The 21626-nt window shown below is 50.8% G+C and overlaps 1 protein-coding gene across 1 annotated transcript in view; it reads right to left on the bottom strand.

Moving 5' to 3' along the window:
• Positions 1-1107: 1107 nt before the first annotated feature.
• Bean1 (brain expressed, associated with NEDD4, 1) overlaps positions 1108-21626 on the bottom strand; it is a 41720-nt gene continuing 21201 nt past the window's right edge. The window contains exons 3-5 of the mRNA XM_005388509.1: positions 11052-11312; positions 5199-5349; positions 1108-3273 (exon numbers count right to left, since the gene is read on the bottom strand). Of these exons, the coding sequence (XP_005388566.1) occupies positions 2934-3273; positions 5199-5349; positions 11052-11312 (752 nt within the window). The 3' untranslated portion in view covers positions 1108-2933. The remainder of the gene's footprint in view (positions 3274-5198; positions 5350-11051; positions 11313-21626) is intronic.

Here is a 21626-nt window from a genome sequence, read left to right as displayed (position 1 = left end):
GGCCCCTTGCAGAGAGAGAAGGTTGGTGTTTCTGTCAGAATGTACAGAGGACCTCACCTGTGGTGCCTTACGTGGACATTTCACAGCACAGGGCATGCCATGGATGAGGAAACAGGGAGGACCAAGGGCCCAATAATCCCAAGGACTGAGGGATCCTGTTGTTTGGAACAGGTGTGTGGTTTGGGACAGCTTGAGGCTAGATTCCATCACCACGAAGGCTACTACCTTCCTTTTGGGAGGAGGAGCCTGGATCATGGAAGTCACACCTCATCTATGCATAACAGTGTTGAAAACAGAAGAGGGGTTACTTTACATACTGAAGTGGGGCAGAGGCATCGGGCTGTGCCTGGAGAGAGGGGCTGGAGGATAAGCATTCGTCCTGCAAACGGAATGCTTAAATGGGTTCAGCCTCATGGAACACGCTGAGTGAAAGACAAGCCTTAACCAAAGCGGTACATTTTGTCTACAGCTATGCGTGTCCATGGGCAGTGGTACTCCAAGTGGGAGAAAAAGGATTTCAGATTCAAGGGCGTCTGGTTCACACGGACAGCGGCAGCAGGCAGCCAGCAGGTGGCAGTGTGGGCTCAGAGCGTAGATAGCAGGACATTGTCCTCTACTCCTCCAGTGGGATTGGCAGTCAAGGTCACCGTCTCAGAGACAGCACAGAAAAGAAGAGGAGGATTTTTAGAGTGGGAGTAAACAACTCATTTCAATCTAATTACAATTTCCCCTCTCCTGGTAGTATATGTCATCTGGGTGATGAAAGCCAACTGTTGTTAAAGTAGAAAGTGTGGTTCCAGTGTTCCTGGAGTTAAGTCCTGAAGCTGATGGCCCACTGTAGTGATATTTACACCAGTCAAATCTCAGAGAAAGGATTCCACGTCTCTGTGAGCTCCAAAAGCAAAGCAGGAACCCCTCCTAGACAACTCTTGTTACCCAAGTAGCCGCTCCAGCAGGAAAGTGACACTTCAGTGACTTAATCCTGCGATGTCACGGGCATGGAATGCCTGCTAAAGGGACCCATATTTTCAGATCGTTGCTGTCTGAGGCTTCCTTCCCTTCCAGGTTTCTGGCCCATGAGCCCCCATGCACTCTTGAAAGCCTTACTTCTTGCTACATTTTTATTGATATATTTATTTTGAACACAGAAAAGATACATTGTTGCTTATTCAGCGCCTGGTCCAGGAACAAGAAAAGCTGCTCAGCTCCATCCCTCAAACACTGATGAGTAGGCAGGGATTTTTATCTTCTCCCCGCGCTCAAATCGCAGATGCAGGATGCATTTCCTGAAAGAGTCTCATCCCTGGGGTGCATTTTAAAGGCTATACAGTACAACAGACAGATGTTTTTGCCTAGAAAACAGTACACCACAAAGGTGGACAGAACTGCTTGTAAACAATGTCCCTCCCCCAGCTGGAGTCTGGGACTCCACGTTGCAATAGGCAGGACGCTACAGACAGACCCTCTGGGTGGATTCCTTTCAGCTCTGCACCAGAAGAAATGCTATTTCTACAGAAAATAAAATTCAAGATCACCATTCTTACCACCCTTCTGCTAAGAAAGGGATTACTGAATTGTCTTAGCCCTTCATTGGAGGAAACGAAACGTGTGTAGGGAGTGACAAAGGGGGAATGGGAGGGAGCCAGGGCTACCTGCTCCCCGCTGGCAGGGACACTCTTCAGAGATGCTTGGCTGTCACCCCTGGCGGCCTGGGTCTTCAGGAATCACGCTCTTCCCTACATGGCCTCTGATGGGGACTGCCGGAGTTCACAGGCCAAGCTCTGAGCCTTTCTCCAACCAGGCTGACCACACACCCCTTGCTGTGGGAGGACCCTGGCGGCACAGCTGAGGCACTGGTCCTCTGGTAGTGGCATGATGGTGTTTATGGCGCTCATACCCCCTTTAGTTTCTCTCTGCGAACACCCTGGAGGGTCAAGGCCAGAATGCGCTGACTCACCGTCCCCAGCTGTAGCGGTCACGCAGGTTGACAGCGCCTGAGGTGTGGCTCTAGTCCCTGTGAGCTCAGGCCACTGTGGCTGGCTGAGTATACACTCTGCCAGGGGCCCTCATCTGCCTCAGAGTGATGCCCACAGCACTTTGGTGAGGCTACCTGGGCAACGGCGCTGGCCTTATCTTCCCTGAAGACTGCTCTGGGCAGGGCTCAGACCACGTGCGGACCACTGTAACCCGTCTCTTCCACCACACGCCCACCCAGGGCCCCGACCACCCCCTGCAGCTTGGGGTGGGCTTCTGCTATAGCTCCGCTAGCACCACCAGCCTGAGGGTGCTGGGTTAGGGAGGGGCCTGGTGGGCTGTCCCCACCCCAGGTCCCTGTGCCCCCAGACCTGTGTCCCCACCCTGTAAGTGGCAGGGTGGTAATGTTGGGGCTCTTCTGCCCTGCAGCTGAGAGAGAGGCACAGCACACAGCAGGACCTCGCTGGGGCCTGCCCCACCTTCCAGGAGGACAAGCCCTGGGTAGGGGCCGGGGCAGGCAGCTGACCCGGGGTGCTCAAGCAGTTTCTGGAGGCAGAATCAGAATTTGCGCTGTCTTCCAGGTGAGGCCGGGGGAGAAGGCAGAGAAAGCCTGGTTTCTGCTTCACCCTTCTGCCCAGCACTGTCCACAGAGGCACAACCAGCAGGTCGGGGAGGAGGGGGCGGGAGGCCAGGAGACCTTCATTTTTAATGAAACCTTTGCAGGTAGGTTTTGTGTGGGTGTGGGGGCCTGTGTATGCACATGTCCGCACTCACATGGGCCACGTCTATGTCTGCGTGTGCACATGGGGTGTGTGTCTGTGTGTGTGGTCATGTAAATGTGTATGCATGAGTTGTGTGTGCCTGTGTGTGTGTGTGTGTGTGTGTGTGTGTGTGCCCGAGTGTGCCTGAAGGATGTGGCTCAGCCTGGAGGGACCAACAGGACCGGTGGGTTGGATCACTCACACAATCCTCGCAGGGCTTGAGGCTGGGGCCCGGGTAGGGGTGGCTGAGCCCTGTGAGTTCCTTGGCCCTGGTTCTGGTCCTGGCAGCGGCAGGAGGCCCAACGGCGAGCCAGCTCCACACACGGCCTCATAAGTGGGCAGCGTGTCCATGGAGACGGTGCGGAGGCCACTCTGGGCCCCGGTCCTCTGCTCCTGCTGGTGTGCGCTGGGGCTGGGGCCACTGCCCAAGTCGAGGACGCCATTCAGAGTGGGGCAGGAGTCGGTGAGTGAGTAGGGAGGGGGTGCATCCGTGGGGACGTACAGCTGAGTGGCCCCTGGCCCCACACACTCCTCGTAGCTACGAAAGAACAGGTTCTCTCAGGGCTCTGCGAACCCAGGGCCTTAGGGGCCTGTGGGGCCCAATCTCCCATTGCAGTGATGAGCTGCCCAGGCTGTGGACCAGGGGGGCCCCATTCATGCTGGCTCTATGAGCGCCACTGTTCTCTGGGGAGGGGTGCCCTGATACCCTAGATCTGGGCTAACACTCAGTCCTCATGTTCTCCGAGAACTCATTCTCTGGGTCTCAGGCTTCTCAGAACAAGAGCAGCCCCTGCCTGAGGAGATCTCCCAAGGGTGCTGTGTATGGTAGGGCTGGGTAGGAAGTGCTCAAATCACTTGTAGGCGGGGAAGGAATCCCTGGGGTCCCTCTGAGCTGACAGGTGTGGGCAGAAAGTCCGGGTGCCCTCGCAGTGCCCCCGGGGGAGCAGAGGATGATGCTCTGGGGCCGATGGGTCTTCAGGTAGGGAAGGGGTAGCGGGTGACCCCTCTTCCCTCTTCAGTACTGCTGGTGGTCTGCCTGCGGGTGGCTGGGAGGAGAGAGCTCAACTCTCGCACCAGAAGTGCCCCTGGACAGGCCCATGAGTGTTCCTGTGATGTGATCCGGGATTTAGGGCTTATGCTAAGGGGCTGGGGCCTGGACCCCGCACCCCGGGAGCAAGAACCTAGTGTTCAGCAAACTGCCTGTCCTCCTCCTCCTCTTCTCACTGCTACCATCCCTGGGGTCTCCAGGAAGAGGGGCACTGGACAGGACTCCCTCCCTCAGGTCCATGACCCACTGCCTTTTTGTAAAGCAGGAAGAACTAGTATTTACTTGCTGGGACTTTCTGGTGTTGGGAGAAGATATTGTGACTGTCTGGGGGTGAGGCTGACGGTTGGACAGAAATCCTATAGTTCCTGAGGCCGAGTCCTCAGTCTGCCCTGTGTCTGGGCCTCAGGTCAGGAACTGGGCCCCAGGGACTCTCTCTGTCCTCGTAGCTCATCTAAAGCAAACGGCCATGCAGGGCTTCTTCTCCTTTTTCCCCCTGGTACTGGGGATTGAACAGAGGGGTACTCTCCCACTGAGCTACATCTGCAACCCTTTTTATTTTATATTTTGACAAAGTATCTCTCTAAATTGTCCAGGCTGGCTTTGAACTTGTGACCCTCCTGTGTCATCCTCTGGAGTAGCTGAGATTAGAGGTGTTCATGACCATGCCCAGCATGGGGCTGCTTCTGATCACTGTCAAGGTCCCCTCCCAGGAATTCTGAGGTCCCTGGCAAGCAGAGCTCTTCCTGAGCTGGAGTAGTGTTAGATTTGTCTCAGGCGGGATGGATGGGGGAGAGGTTAAGAGCCCTGCACCTTGCACTGGGCTGATTGGGGTCAGGGCTTGGCCAGGGCTGAGGCAGGGGTGGGGGTAGGGTGAAGAAGGCCGGGAGTGGACTGGAAGGCAGGGCTGACCCCCCACCCCGCACCCCCATCAGGACCCACCAGGTGACAAGAGCTGGCCAAGCCTGAGGGCTCTCTGGCTGTATCTGCAGCCACCGAGGCAGACTGGCCTTAGGGGTGAGGATGGGTTCCTGGTGTTACAGATGGAGGACAGTGGGTTTCGGCATAACCTGACCCTCTAGTCTAAGCCCCCCAGGGAGACAAGCAGGGCAGCAGACCCCCGGGGAGTTTAGGAGAGCTGCCAAGGGACCACCCCCAAAACTGCGAGCCCCTACTACCCTACTGCAGCTTCAAGGAGCTGAGCTTGTCTCCTTCATTAATGCACCCTGGTGACATCTGCTGAGTCACCTACCTCAAAGGGACCTGCTTGTCCCAGGGGTAAGGAGACGGCCATGCCCACAATGCTTCTACATTTGTACGGTGGAGGTGGAGAGCCAGTCGCCCTTACCCTTGACAGGGGATGTTTTTCCAGTCCAGAGCCCCACCTCTGTGGGCCCCCCAGGAGGAGCCCTCCTTACCCTGGTGGAGAATCGGGGTACAGCTCCCTGAGTACCGTGGCGTCCACATCCCCGTCAGAGCTGACGTCCAAGGGTGGGGGCCAGTCCTCCGTGGGGCTGCAGGCCGAGCGCATCCTGTGGCTGGAGCGGCTGTACGTGTGCCCGTCGGACACTGCGGGAGACAGACCAGCAGCCGGGGCCTCAGGCCAGGGCCAGGGTCGATCTGAGGCCACAGAGGCTCTGACTCGCAACCAGACCATCCTCGCACCACACAGCGCTACCTGTGTCCCGGCAGCAGCAACAGCTCTGGGTGTGAGTGCTATCACTGTGCTGGGTGCAGGTCACAGGGCAGAAGCAGGGGATCCTGTCATGGGGACAGCCTGGTCCCCGGCAGTGCGTCTTGGGTTTTTACAGCGTCAGAAGGTGGGATGTAGAGGAAGAGAGATATAGCAGCCAGCAGGGGGCGCTGCCACAATGGCCAGAGGAAGAGGGGTGGCCCGAAAGAGGGCGCTCAACAGGGTGAGCGAGGCAGGGAGATAAGAAAGGAGTGGCGTGAACCGGAGGGACTGGGCTGTAAAGAGAGCAGGGGTGTGAAAAATGAAGACCATGGTCAGGAATGAAGGCTGCAGAGGTGCTTGGGATCAGACCTTCCTACACTTCCCTGCCACATTTCCTTTCAGTAGGTGGGGAGGGGGTTCTGTAATGAATCTGTCCACTCCACATCCTGCATTCTACTGTGTTTTTGTTTATTTAATAATACATTAACTTACTAAAGGCTCTGACAAGTCCTGCAGCAAAGCAGCACAGTTAACTGTGCTTGTCCAACATTTGACCATAGAACCTCCAATTTCTTACCTAATAACTCTGCTCAGGGAATGCTGCTAGAGCACAATCTTCTCATTCTACAGCTGAGGTTCAGAGAGGCCTAGTAACTTGCTTGAGGCCACACAGTGGCTGAGCAGGGTAGAAGGCAGCTGGATGTCTTGGCCTCCTACTTTCTAAGCAGTCCCACCCTCCAGTTTTGGTAAGGGTTGGCCATGGCAGCTGCAAAGATGGCTTAGATTTGGGCCCTCCCCACCTGGAAGGGCTTCCAGGAGACTCCTCTCCTCCAGGGCTGGGGCTCAGCCATTCTACAGTCCAGGAGGTTGAGGCTCCGGGTCACACACCTGGTGAAGTGTGCAGATGGAATTCCAGCAGCTTGCACAGGCTCAGTCTGTGCCTCCCCCAGTCTCTCTTCCCACTGTGGATTCGACAGGAGTGGGGAAATCTAGATATGGAATTGTGTGCGGGTCTGACTCCAGGTTATATGTCGACACAGAGAAAGCCCTCAGAGGCAAGTATTCCCAGCACGTCCATTACGGAGGCTCTGTCCAGATGGTGAGATCTTGACCCTTATTTTCTTCTTGATATTGCCTGTATATTTAAGGTTTTCTACAATGAAGATGTATTACTTTTCCACTAGGAAAAATGAACTCAATAACATGCTGTAAAAACGAAGCTGGGGAGAGATTTGTTCCCCTTCAGGATGGATGACTGGGAGGGATGTAGGGAGGGAACCCTGGAAAGATGAGAGCAGGAAACTGAGGCAGGGCGGCTGGGCCCTGCAGCCGGAGCCTGTGGCTGCTGCACAAGGGCTCTGTCCCCGGGGGAGGGCTCATCTGCAGCGTGGGGGGCAGAGCTGCCAGCCAGGGACCCCTGGGAAAGCCAGGGCTGCTTCTAGACCTGAGAGTGCTGGCGGGGCCAACCCAAGCTGCTGTTCACCCTCTCTTCTCAGGTTGCTTTCCCTTAGGCCTTTCAGAGGCTGGGGAAACTGAGGCTGCCCTGAGGTGCTTGCCCAGCTCAGACCTCAATCTGGAGGGACCAAGTTCAGCTTCAGACCCCTTGCTGGGCAGAGCTCCTGGCAGGGGAGAAACCAGCTCCTCCCCCAGATTCTTTTCCAATCCCCCCCTCCTCCTGACTTAAGGTGCAGCAGACACAAAGGTGCAGGCCTCCAGAGGCCCTGGGTTGCACTCCCCGGAAGGTGAAATCTCCTTACGCCTCTTTTGCCAAAATTAAGAAATACCTCAGTTCATTGTTGAGCCCAATCCTGTCCTTGACAGGCTGGGGAGGAGAAAGGAGAACCTGTGCCCAGGGCCAGTGCCCCCACTAGATGAAGAGGCCCGGGGTGAGGTTGGGGGAAACAGACGGCAGGCCACCAGGTCTCTCTTAATGCTCTCCATCTTTCCATCTTAGAAACGGAGCCTCTCCCTCCCCTCTTTCTCCTTATCTGCTGGCTCCTCTCTGTCTGGCCAGACTGCAGAAAGGCCCCTTGGGCAGGGAGCAGGCTGACACTGTGCTGAGGACAACAGGAGCCAGCGAGGGCTGTGGAGCAGAGGACTGCCTGGTCAGGTCCAACCTTGGGGCCGGCTGCCTGCTGGTCAGTGCCTCAGAGGCCAGGCTGGCTGCTGGCAGGAGGAAAGGCAGCGACCTGCAGGCAGGTTTCCTCGGGAGAGAAAATGATTCACAGTTACAGAGCACTGACTCAGTATTAACTAACTTAATCTTCGCAATAACTCCCCACTTCCCAGTCCTGGGAGTCGAACCCAGGGCTTTTGCACCGAGCGATATCTCCAGCCCATTATTATTTTTCTATTTTGAGACAAGGTCTCGCTAAGTTGCCCAGGCTGGGCTCAAACTTGCAATCCTCCTCAGCCTCCTGGAGCGCTGGGATTACAGGCATGAGCCTCCGTGTCCAGCTCACAATAACTTTTTGAGGTGGATCCTCAAGTCCCGTTTTATAGATGGCTTGGCTGAGATAGAGAGGTTAGGCTACTTTGCCCAGATTTGAAAGTAAAAAGGGGAAGAGGAGGTGCTTTGGACACCCTGAGTCTGAAGTGCCCGTGGCCCTTGGGGAGTGTTATCTAGAGGCCCTGGCACAGAGCTCGGGAATGGGACGGCAGAGAGGATGGGCTGGTGCCGACCATGTCGGGTGGATAAGATGGAGCAGGAAGTCAGTGGCCAGCACCAGAGGTGGGCTCCCACACATAAGGGGCAGAAGAGAGGAATCTCTGAGAAGATTCCTGAGAAGGGGCAGCCCGCAGAGCAGGACAGACACTGGAGCGTTTTAGTCACCAGAGCCAGGAGAGTGTCAGACAGATGGAGGTCCCGCGCCGGCACGCTGCGCTTTCGCCTGGTGCCCACAGCTGCGCCCTGCTCCCTCTTTCCTGCAGCCACCTGCTCCTGGCAGCCCCTGGGCGCGCTGCTCCAGAAGCAAGGAAGGTGGGGGCCGGTGCCCGCGGAGCAGAGAACAGAGGTGCGCCAGGGAGGCAGGAACCCCACAGAGAGGTGGCCTCTGCCACTGGCTGCACTGCACTGGGAGTCACCAGTGCGAACAAAGGCCTGACCTCCACGTGGCAGGACTGTGACCTCCAGTCACCTTGCCAGCGCTAGGTCAGGACCTTGTGCATGTGGCACTGGTCCTGAGGCCAGCACAGTCCGTAGAGAAGCTGGCCTGCCTCTGTTTCCCTTTGCAAGGCCAATGCTGACCTTTGGGACAATGGTGGCCCCTAGCCTGGGTGCCTGTCACATCTTGCTGTGAGGGTGGAATGAGGTGGCTCCTTCCTTTGTCCCTGGAGGACCCTCCTCTGGGTTGAACCCAGCCACACGGTCACTCATGACTGAGGCTCAGATGGAGGTGTGTGGACAATGCCGAGGAAGTGCAGGGGAGGGGAATTCTGATTCGGCTCTGCCTGGTAGGGGTCAGGAGGGGCCACAGAAGCTCCCCATAGAAGGTGGCACTCGACCTGGGCCTGGATGGCTTTGGTGGCTGAGGAAGGAAGGGGACAGCAGCCTGGCAGAGGGCAGAGTAGGTGCAAAGGGACTGGGTAAAAGGAGTGTGGATGGGCAGTTGGAGAGAAGCAGAGAGGAGCTGAGAGCGAGGGTCTGGTGCAAGGGGCTGGTGTGCAGCAGGTCTGCCCAGCACCACTGTGGGTGCGGTGGCTGAAGGTGGTGACTGGGCCCTTCCTGGGAGGAGGGAATGCTCTGGGCAGGATCCCTGGTCCTCCTGGGTCAGGCTGGTGACCTAAGAGTGGGCTGAGCCAAGCCTGCCCTGGACGATGCTCCTGGCTGGTCTTCTTGGGGGCTCCTTGGCTTCTGGGGAGACTTGTGGGACTGGGTGGCTGAGCCTGACACCTCCATTCCATTCATGAATGCTGATTTTCTCTTTAGTCCTTATCAACAGCAGACTACTAACCGGCTGTCTTTCTTCCACTGAGGTCATCTGTGCATCTGCATCCTAAAGTCTGCGCTCCTACTCTTCTCAAGCTTTTCCAGAGGAGGAACAGCCAGGTGTGAAGGCACCAGCCACGGGAGCACCTGTGGGCCGCGCCTGAGCCTGTAGGTGGCCCCTACTGACATCTCTCCCAGGGTGGTGACTCCTGGCCCTCCCAGGCAGCGATGTGCAGTGCTCAGCCCAGGGCCAGCCAGGCTGGGCTGCAGGGGCTCACGTCTCAGATCCACCACTCACTGGCTGGGTGACTCCAGACCCTTTCACTGAACTACTGCCACCTCTGCTCCTCGTCTGTAAACTGGGGTGGTGATAAAAGGGAGCCACTGCTGGGCCATGGTGAGGATTCTGCACAGTGAGATCCTGCACAGAAAATGCAAGTTCTTCTTACTCCTCAGCAGTACCTCAGGCCTCCTCTGCTCTCCGGCTTAATTGCTAAGAGGTGGCGCCATCCCTACCCAGTTATCTCTGTGGAAAGAGGAAACTTCTAATTCCTGCTGGTTAACCCGGGTGTGCCGGGCAGGGAAGGGGGGTCTCCAAGTGTCCCAGGCTGGTTGGATCCAACTCGATCCATCTGAAAACTTTGCCCTTCTTTCTTTTTCCCAGGTTCCTAGTGGGGAGAGCCTCTTAGGCCTTGCCAGGCCTTGGCCTCCCTGGGGGCTCAAGTCACTTCATCTGCATTGCACAGGGCACTGCTGGGATTCTGCTCTTCCCGACCTGCTTGTCTTCACCAATGTGCAGGGTGGCCTTGGCCTCTGGGTAGAACCTGGCAGGCTTGGCACACGCTCCTGTGGGCAAGGGTCTGTCTTTTCTTGCCAGTGAAAATTTTCTGAGAATTGAATGCAACTGGGTTCTTTCCTGCTGTTTTTAGACAACTGATCCCTGCCAGGAATGGCAGTCAGATGGCAGCATGCTGCAGTTCTAGGATTGGAGCCTTAAGAATCAGCCACCAATACTGATTAAGGGTGATGCTCATAACCGAGAGACCCACAGATCATTTCTCTGTAATTGCACTTCGCAGGCCCTCTGGGACAGGTTTATTTACTGCTCATTCATCCCATCCATTCTTCCATCCACTTATTCAAATGCCAACTCATGCCAATCACCCTACCTACCCTCTACTCTCCTGTCTATTCACCTTCTACTCACTATTTGCCAGTCTCTTTTACCCTGCTCAACCACCCTGCCGTCATCCCTCCTTCCATCTGCCCATCTATCCATCCTCCCCACCCACATCCATCCCCTCAACCCGTCACCCATCCATCTCCCTACCAATTCATTCCCCATCTTCACGCATTCACTCATTCACCCACCACCCATCCATCTCTCCATCCATCCTCCACTTTGGTACCAGCTGAGAAACAATGAAACACTCTCGCCCTGGCCTTCAGTCTCACCTTGAGTCCTCTCTTGGCTGACCACATGGGGCCTCTCATGCTACAGAGCACACCGTAGTGGGCACCTGTGAACTCTTTCTGATGACCAAGACCAGCAGGGCACCTTCTTGACCACCCAGTCCTACCTATGGCAGAGCAGCCCCCTCCCTGAAGCCTCCCGGGTTTAGTCACAGGGGGCAGTCATCCCGGCTCCCCAGGTGGGCAGCAGCTCACCGTGGCTGTGCTCGTACTCTCGGTGTCGGCGTCGCCGGCGGTGGTGGTGATGATGGCGCCGGTGGTGACGGTGGTGGTGGCGCTGGAGCCGGGCCTGCCTGTCCCTGCGGATGCTGCCCACGATGATGGTGATGCAGGAGAGGATGATGACCACACCTATGACAGCACTTGCCACCAGCACGGGAGACACGAGCAGGTGACTGTGCTCCGAGCTCTCTGAGAATGTGGGGTAGAAGTAGCTGGTGCGGTTGTATCGTGCTACTGTGGATAGACAGAGAGGACTCTGAGCTGAGGCCCAGGCCCACCACACACCTTTCTTCTCCACCTCTGCTGCCCTATGAGTCACTTGTCCTGAAATAAATGGAGGATAATCTGGGGCCAGACCCACAAATTCTCTCCTGGCTGCTCCTCGAGCAAGGAAGGAAGGGATCAGAGCTCCACCTCACTGCCTGCAGGAATGACCACCTTCCTTGTGCTCTGAAAACTCTGCCCCAGGAGGCCAGCTAACCACAGAGAGGGAAAGGGAATCTTGAAGAGGGCAACAGACCTGTCCAGGGCCACAAAAAAACAGTGGCAGAGCGAAGGCTAGAACTGAAGGCTGTCAGTACTACACAGGGCCTCTACTAGGGTCTGAGGTTGACTTTACCAAGGTGTTGAGAAGGGGCAGGAGATGCATAGAGGGGCAAAGATAAGGAGTATAAGGGCCTATAAGTATTGTCCTTGCCTGAAATACAAGCCTTTGCTTGCTGAAGTTCACTGGAAGATGCTCCCCTGGAGAGGCACGCACGTGCTTTTGGCTAGACATACGTGCTTCCTGGCTCTCTGATCTGAGGATGCCAGGCTAAGTGGACTTCTGGAATCAAAGATGAGGACCAAATCTAGGCATTTTCAGAGCTCCTACTATGTACAGACTTAGAACTAAGATTCCATTTCGTCTTTGGAGTTACGTTCATCCTTCTCATTTTACAAGTAGAGACACTAAGGCTCAAGGATATCAAATCACTCACCTGGAGTCATGCAGCCAATACATGACTAAGCCAGGCCCTCTCTGGACCTTGATCTCTCCACTAGACCATCATGAGTTAGGTAAGAAACTCTCTACTGCATAATAATAATAGCACAAAAAGAGGGAAGAAAGAGTAGAGTTATACAGGAGTGACTGGGGTAGCTTACTTCTCATTTGGATCAAGTTTGTATAACTAAGAAGGAGAGTCTGATAAGACATATATGGTAAAGAGCAACCACTAAGAACATAACTCAAACAAATATGGGGGTAAAAATCAATAAAGGAATTGAAATACAGCAAGTCCCTGACTCATGAACATTCAAGTCTCATAGATAGGAAGAGATCTTGCATTATGAACATTCACAGATGTGAACACATCACAGAAGTAGCTCATGTACCTGCCATGAGACAGTGGTGCTGCTGGTGCTTGTGCACGGTGCAATAGTGTATAATAGTACAGTGCAGTTGGAGACTTACTGAATTTTTATGTGTGTTTGGGTTTTTTATGCTTTACCTTGTATATATGTGTCCAATGTGTATAAGCCTCACTTTGTCAGACTCTTGAATGAATCCAACTTACTAATGTTCTCCCAGAAAGGAACATACTCGAAAGTCGGAGGATTACCCTAGAAAATATTCACTTAAAGCAAAAAGGAGAAATAGAGGAACACAAAGAAGACATGAGACAGATACAAGGTGTAAAATAAAGTAGGATTAACAAGCCGATCAAAGGCAGAGATTGCCAGACTGGCAAGATCCAACTATGTATTATCTAGAGTCGTCTTACTTGGGAACTGAAGCGGAAGTAAAAGAATGGAAAAATATCTACTATGCAAACATAATTATAAGAAAGCTGGAGTGGCCATAAAAACAGTATCAGAAAAAATAGACTTTAAAACAAAAAGTGTCACTGGAGATAAGAAGGCCATTTTATAATAATAAAGGGTTAATTAATAAGTCACAACAATTATAAACATATATGCACTTAAGAACAGTGTTCCAAAATATGTAAACTAAGGCTAACAAATTGAGAGGAAATACAGATAACACAACAGTAACAGCTGTAGACTTTAATACTCCCTTTTCAATTAGGTAAAGAAAAACCAGACAGAAGATAAAAAAGGAAATGGAAAACTTGAATGACATGGTACATGAATTGGACTCAAGAGACATCCATCGAATGCTCTGCCAATAACAATGGAATATATGTTCTTCTCAAGCATACATGTAATGTTTTCCAAAATAGGCCATATGCTGGGCCATACAATGAATTCCAATAGATTTTAAATGATTGATGTTGTACAAAGTATGTTTTTTGATCACAATGAAGTGAAACTAGAAATTAATAGAAATTTATGAAAATTTCACTATATAGAAATAAAACAGTGCACTAATAAATAACCAATCACTCAAACAGAAAATCATAAGGGAAATTAAAAAATATTTTGAAATGAGTTAAAAGGAAGACACATCATACCAAAGCTTGTGAGATGCAGCTAAAGCAGTGTTCACAGGAATATTTGTAGCTGTAAATGTCTACATTAAAAAGAGAAAAGCCAAGATTTCTGATCAACAAATAACCTTCCACCCTCACATACTGAAAAAGAAGGGCAATTTAAATCCTAAGCAAGAACAAAGAATAAAGAAATAAAGATCAGAGTGGCAATTGTTAAATAGAGAATAGAAAAACAGTAGAGAAAAATCATGAATTAAAAAGTCAGTTCTTTGAAAAAGCTAAAAACAAAAAAAACAAAAAAACCCCACAAAACTATGCTTTTATCCAGAATGATCAAGGTGTGAAGTGGATAGAGGGAGGGATGACTAAAAGTACCAACATCAGAAATGAAAGAGGGGACATTTAATACAGACCTTACAGAAGTAAGAGTTGTCAAGGCATACTTGAACAATGAAATGCCCATAAATTGGACAATTTCAATGAAATATACACATTTATGGATATATGCAAAACCTAGCAAATGAACTCAAGAAGAAACAGAAGCTGTGAATAAATCTGTAACTAGTACAGAGGTTGAATTAATAACTTAAAATATTCACAAAGAAAAGCCCAGTATCACATAGCTTCACTGTATGTTGGGTGAAGTCTACCAAACATTTAAAGAAGAAAATAGTATCCATAAAAGGCATGGGATTTCAGTTTGGGAGGATGAAGAAAGTTCTGGAGACAGATGGTGTGATGATGGTTGCAAAACAACATGAATGTACATAATGCCACTGAACTGGACACTTAAAATGGTTAAAAGAGTAAAATTTATGTTTATATATTTTTACCAAAATTAAAAAAAAGAAACTGAAATTTTCACAAACTTTTCTAAAATATAGAGATGAGAATACTTATCAACTTATTCTGTAAAGCCAATGTTAACCTGATACCAAAACAACACAGACATTACAAGAAAATGACAGAACGGTATTTCTTATAAATATAGATGCAAAAATTACCAGCAAAATACCAGTAAATTGGGTACAGCACTATAGGACCTCATGGCTTTGGATTTGACAAACAATTCTTAGATATGATGACAAAAGCATGAAAAGCAAAAGAAAAATAGATAAACATAAAAATTGGTGCATCAAAGGACACCATTTAGAGGGTCAAAGGACAAACTACAGAGAGAAAATATCTGTGAATCATGTCTCATAAGGTACTTGTATCTACAACACATAACAAACTATTACAATTCCAGTAATAAAAAGATAACTCCATTAAAAATAAGCAAAAGATCTAAACAGATATTTCACCAAGGACACAACAGCCAATTAGCCTATGAAAAGTTACTCAACCCCCTTAGCCATCAGGCAAATGCAAACCAAAGTTACAATGAGATAGCACTTCTTTCTCACTATGATAGGTAGAATAAAAAAAGATAGATAATACTAAGTGTTGATGAGGATGTGGAGATTGGACCCCTTATAAACTGCTAGTGGACATGTAATGGTGCAGCTGCTTTGTGAACACAGTCTCGTGGTTAACATAATACCATATAATTCAGGAATTGCTCTCCTAGGTATATACATCTGTACAAAAATTTACTCATGAATATTTGTAACAATATTATCTGTGTAGCCTCCTGGAAGTACCTGGCACCTGGCTACCTTTGACTCATATTTAGAGCTTTCCTTAAAAGTCACCTCCTCAGAGATTGTCCTAGTTTGGAGGTTGAGCGCTCCTTGAGGTCCATATGTAAAATCTTGATGCCCAGTGTGATGTTCCTGGAAAGCAGTGGAACCTTTGGGAGGTGGAGCCTTATGGGAGGTGCTCAGGTCATGAGGCATGTCCTCTAAAGGGATTATGGGATTGTGAGATTCTGATAGGTTTTCTCTTTTCCTGCTCTAACTGGAGATGTGAGTCTTTTGCTCCAACACACGTCCCCTGCCTTTGCCATTCCTGGCAAGTGGTGATAAAGTCAAGGGGTGGTCCTCACCAACCCTGCTCTATGCCATTTGGACTTTAAACCTTCAACAACTATGAAGTAAATAAACCCTTTTTCTTTATAAAGTTAATTGACTCAGGTAGTTCATCACAGTAACATGAAGTTGATTAGTACACAGAGGTTGCCCTGATAGACCCATTCTCCAATACATAGCATAACACCCTATGTGTTTTCTTCAAACAGCCCTTATCACAATCTCTAAACATCCTGCTTATTTCTTATTGTGTTGGGTCTTTGTGTTCCCTGCTCACTTTACTGAATTGTTAGCTCCTTGAAGATAGAAATTCCATTATATAGACTGGTTCAGTGAATATGTAGCACATAGCCAACTGCCAGGCACAGAAGGACTGCTCATTAAATATTTGCTGGATGACTGAGGGAACTGCAGTGGACTTAGTTGACTCTGTTTTCCCATTAGGCATGAATTCAATTTCTTTTCTACTTTTTGACTGATTGTGACAGCTTGCATTTTGGATGAAATGCCAACTTCTCATTTTTATTTCATTGCCTGTCAGCTACTGTAAGCTAATGTTTTCCATTTTTCCTAAGACTCACAGATGAAAGGTGAAGCTCCCTCTGTCTCCTTCCAGGCAAAAGGGATCAGTATAAACTGTCTTGTCTGACTTCAACTTAGGAGCAATCTAGTCCTTAGCCAGTGAATCTATAGCACGCCTGCCACCATTTCCTGTCTATGCTAAGGGCAGACATTACTAATTAATCGTGGTTCCCTTTTCTATTTAGCCTAAAAGGAAGCTTCAGCGTCTTTTCCAACACACCATTCCATGCAGTGACTTTAACTACCTTGAGTTGGTCATAAAAATGGAGTTTTTGGCCACCACTCATCCAGTGTGACACAGGCCACCACACTACTCCTGAGCCAATGACCATGCTCTCCCTCTGTGCCTTGCAGCCTCTCACCTTCAAAGGCAAAGACACCAGGGTAGGTGTTTCTGTGGAACAGTGGGTTGGGTCCAAGAATCTTGCTCCCAGGGGGGTCCAGACTGTCTTATTATGACTCCAGACACTGCAGAGGTATGGGGCACACTGGTCACACCATGATCCAAGGCAGTCCTGAGGCTACAGAGCCGGTCACAGCAGGACTGCCAGTGCCCTGACTGTGTGTGTACGTGTGTGCACATGAACACGTGCATGTGTGTTTGCTTGCCTTGCATAGCCTGCAGAACCTGCTACTGCCAAGGTGTCAGATTCATGAGTCACCTTGAAGATTCTGCCTCCACCTGCCACAGCAGCAGTGACAGCCGTGCCCTGTCTGGTGACTCGGAGCTCATTATGAGCTGGGCAGGAGATGGCATCCCTCAGGCCTGCAGAGGAAGCCAGTTGGTGCCATTGTCCGCCTGTGCGGCTGGCTGGGAAATTAATCTCCCAGTCACTGCGATCAGCAGAGGTAGGTGCTGTTTTAAATTATGAGGGAAAGTCTTCCCATTTCCAAACATGGGGCCTACTTTATCAAGAAGATAAATATGACTGCAGAGAATTAACATGACAGCCCCCTTTCCATCCCCCTACCTCCCTGGCCCCCTGTGCCAGCTGGGGCAAGGACAGAGGATGAAGCAAGCTTCGCCTCTATCCTGAACCTTCTACAAAGGTTCCCTGGATTAAGTGCAAACTACATCCCCTCCTCCACATTCAGCAGGAGTATGCACCATCTCCCTAGTACCTACTGAGTACTGCACAATGCCTGGTACTTTTCATTCACTATATTATCTCATTTAATCCTGTGGTGGCCTGTGATGGGATCCCCAGTTAACAGATAAGAAAACAGCCTCAGAGATAGCGAAACTTCCCCTAGGGCCACACAGCACCACAGACAGGGACCTGGGTCAGCAAGAGGCTTAAGGCCACTGCTCATAATTTATTCTGTATCTGTATGGAATGATACTCTGTGGACATCAGGCACTGCGCCCTGGGGAACTCACATTTTCTGAAGCTTGTGGAAGTAAAATGTTCCTCTCCCTAAAATGATGCTTTGCTGCTTCTGGGACACTTTATACGTAGTCAGAGCAGACCAGGGCCTGCGGATGATTTCAGATGAATTAGCTGACACTGTTGATAAGATACCAGGATGCCAGAGATGGGAGTCCACACGTCTTGGGCTCACATCGGGGGAAAAGGAACCCAGCCAGGGCTGGGGAATGGACCACTGTTCTGTGGATATTCTGTCTCCAGATCTACTTCTAGGTTTGTTCTGGATTGCAGGGGAGAGACCCTGGGTGATTTGGCTGGAGAGGAACAATGACAGTAACACAGCAGCTCTCTCAAATCAAGCATTCACTATGCAGCCACCAGCTTCTACACCCTTTACACGCATGATTCATTCACTGAATCTTCACAGCTCTACCTTTAAGGATAGGTGTTATCTTTCCTTCCATTCTATAGATGCAGAAACTGAGGCACAGAGCTGGTCAAAGCCAGGCCCTAGATCAGACTGCTTGTTATGGTTTATATCTTGATGCCCTCCCCCGAGCCTTATATGATCACAGGCAAGGTTTCTGGATGACTGGGTCCTGGCTGCATGATGCTGATCAGCGGATTAGTCAGTGAAGCCTGGTTTAAAGAGGTGGACCGGCAGGGGTGCAGCCCGGAAGGGTCCACTTCCGTCCCTCCCTTGCCCTGTTTCTTGCTGCCATGCCCTGAGCTACTTCTCCCCTGCCATACCCCTCTTCCATGCCACCCTGCCTTGGAGCCAGCTGACAATGGACTAAAACCTGTACAAACTCTGGGCCCAAATGAACCTCTCTTCCTTTAAGTTGAGGGTGGCAGGTATTGGGTCCCAGTGATGAGAAAGTAGCTAAGACACTGCTCTTTCCAATTCCCAACCTGCACTCAGCTGCTCTAGCTCCACAGAGGTGGAGAAGCCCTGGACAGTGGGCATGTGTCTTTCGTCTGTCACGCCCTTGGGTGGAGCCAGCACAGAAAGGAAGCTCGGGAGCTATGCGACTGACACAACAGGAGGTCAGTGATTCGCTGCTTGATGTGTTGAATGCACCTATGGAAGGGCACATGCCATCCGCATTCACCCATTGGCCTATCCTCCCATCCATCACTCACCCACCTCCCCAGTCCAACAATGAGGTTCACAGTCCTTTAGGAGCTCTGGTGGATGGTCAGAACAAAGTAGGTTTTTCCATCCATGAGAATAAGGCAGGTCTTGATGAAGAAACCCAGGTCTAGGATCCATGACCTGCCAGTCTGTCAAATTTCACTAGAAAAGAACCTTAGGACCCATGATGAGGGATTAATGCATTGGAGGAATCACAAGAGTGGTAGAGGCTACAGAGGAGGCTGGTGGAGGCTGAGGTTGAAGTGGCTGGTGGGGTCAGACCATGAGGTGTCTTGAAGCCAAATCAAGAGATTGTCCTTCATCTTCAGGGCGAAAAGGAGACAAGGGCAAAGCATGGCATGGTCAGAGTGTTTTAAGACATCCCTCTGGCTCCAAAGACAATGGGCAGGGCCAACTGGAGGCAGGAGAAACTGGTGAGGAGGCTGGTGGGAGGATTCACTTGAGCAGAAAGCTAGGGGCAGAACATACAGTAAGGCTCAGATGAATGCATGGAGTGATACTGCAGAGTTCCCTGGCCCCTTCAATTTGTTGTCCTTTGAACAGGCTTCAGAGACAGTGCTGGTATTATTCCTATCCTGTGGATCAGGTACCAAGTCCCCCAATGAGCTGGCTGGTGCCTGGATCCTTAGGACGCTGTGGAGCCAGCTCTGGCATGTCTGGACATCTGATCCAGGGCTGGGACTGGGAAACACATTGATTCAGAAGGTCCTAAGTGACCCAGGTCAGCTGTGGGAGTGCTGTCCTGGGCTTGCTTCTCTGTCCGTAGATGACACTGTCACCCCCTGTGCAGATAAAGGCACTGCATTTTGGTGAGCTGAAGTTAGGTGCTCAAGATTGTTCACCTCATTTCTGGTGGATCTGGGATTTGAACCTAGGCTTGTTTGATAATTCATGAAAGAGAGGCACAGATCAAGTACCATAGCTGGGATGTGGTTTATCCACAGAGCTTCCATGCCCTGGAAGCTTGGTCCTCAATATCCAGGATCTTTCAGCTGTGAGGTCTAGCAGAAGGTGATGAAGTCACAGAGGCACCACTCCCAGATGGGATTAATGCAGCTCTCAGCATGAGATCTTCTAAGAGGGACAGCCTAGCCCCTCATTAGTCTCTTACTTGTTCTCTCACCATGTAATGCCTTTCTCTCTCTCTGTCACATACACACACACACACACACACACACACACACACACACACACACACATGCTCCTGTCAGGCGATGCTATCCACCATGCAGCCTGCCAGTCCATATTCTCAGACTGTCGTGAGCCAAAACAAATCTCTTTTATTTATAAAGTAATAAGCTTCAGGTATTTTGTTATAACAAAACACAAAATAAGACAGCATGGAAAGAGAACAAGATATGTGAATGAGGGGATGGTAGCAGAAGAAGTATGTTCTATTCTTGGTTGTACCACTCCCTCATGGGGTGACCTTGGGCACATGCCTTGTTCTCTCTGGACCTGCTGAATCTCTCTGAAGAGGCACTTGTTTATTCTTAAACTGTTCTCTTTCTAGGGTGGTTAAACTCTCCAGGTATGAAGGGGATGAGGAGGGGACAGGAGCTACGAAGGGAGAACATGAGATCCAGGTTTGTGTTAAGGGACTGAGGTCAGGGCTAGCTCCATTCTGGGGAACCTAGGGAAGTTCAGGTCAGGGAATCTGAGGCTGACTGCTGCTACTAGGTCATTGCTGAGTGCAGCGTCGGGCAGCTGCACAGTCACCCTGTGGGTGCAGGGAAGTGCTCTGGGCAGCCTCAAGCTGCCTGAGCCATGGTGACAGGGCAGGCACAGAGGCACTGGGGTGCTGAGTCAACAGCTTTTGCCCGCAATCTTGTCCACTCTCTCAGAGAGGGAGGGGGCCAAGGGCTCAGACCCGACTTAATGGCTCCTGTCACATAAATTTTGAAGAAATTTGTCACGGGTCTAGTTTCCTGGCAAGTCTGGCCTCAGTGGAACACTTTTCTCCCCACGCTGAAGCTGACAGGGTAGGGCTGTGCGGTCAGTGGAGAGAACAATGATGTAGGGACTGTCTTCCCTCTGCTCACCACTGGCAGGGCCCGGCTTCCTGCAGGGACTTGGAGAGGGGCCACGGCAGAGGACATGGCAGTGCACATTCTGAGTCGTCTCTCTGCTTTTATGGTAACTTCTCGGCTCATTTGCTGACATCCACCAGCAGACTGATCGGTGTCAGAGGGCTGGGGTGAGACAGACGTGGCCTGGAGATCAGGACACAGAAGGATTGGGTCCAAAGGATGAGCCAGCAGGAAAATATCAGGGCGGGGAGGGAAGAACATGGGTGGAAGCACTGAGGTCTGAGGGCCCCAGGAGGGTTTGGGAAAGTGGTGTGTTCCATGCTGGATTCAGGCTGTGGAATATCACAGTAGTGGCTGATGTTTGGGTCACTAGGAGGAGTAAGGAAAATGTTAATTGATGCTGAGAATTCTTTTTACAAAAGGATTGTGTCTTGATGTCTCAAAGACTCATGTAGTCAGAGGTGGGGCTTTTTCAGAGATGCTTGGATCTAGAGTGCATGATGCTGGGATTAAGGGTGTGTGATTACTAAATTGGCCCACTGATTGGTCTGGCACAGTTCTAGGTGTGAGTGCCCCTTAGGGCGGGTAACCTAGATAGAACTTAAAGGGACAGAAAGAAGCTGCTGTTGTTGCTTGCTACTCCCTGCCTTCTGTCTGCATTGCTTTGTCATGGGTTTTTTTTTCCTCTGTAATGCCCCCCTGCCATGCCCCGCTGCCATGCCCCGCTGCCTTGGAGCCAGCTGCCTATGAATTCTATGAACTGCAAGTCAAATAAACCTTTCCTTGTTTGACTGTGGGTGTCAGGTATTTTGTCTCAGTAATGAGAAAAGTAACTAAGGGTGCATTTCCACAAGAAGTCAACCACCAGTGTCATGTCAGGGTCCATTTATGGCATTACTAGTAGGGCAGATTATGGTGGAAAGGAAGAATAGAGCATGAAGTAGTCAACTTATTCACCAATCCTTCATGAATTTACTCAACAAATCATCCATGTTCCCAGGGATT

Source organism: Chinchilla lanigera, unplaced genomic scaffold (genome assembly GCF_000276665.1).
Source record: "Chinchilla lanigera isolate Chin_1 unplaced genomic scaffold, ChiLan1.0 scaffold00032, whole genome shotgun sequence".
NCBI lineage: Eukaryota > Metazoa > Chordata > Mammalia > Rodentia > Chinchillidae > Chinchilla > Chinchilla lanigera.
This window is presented reverse-complemented; position numbering and strand designations above follow the sequence as displayed.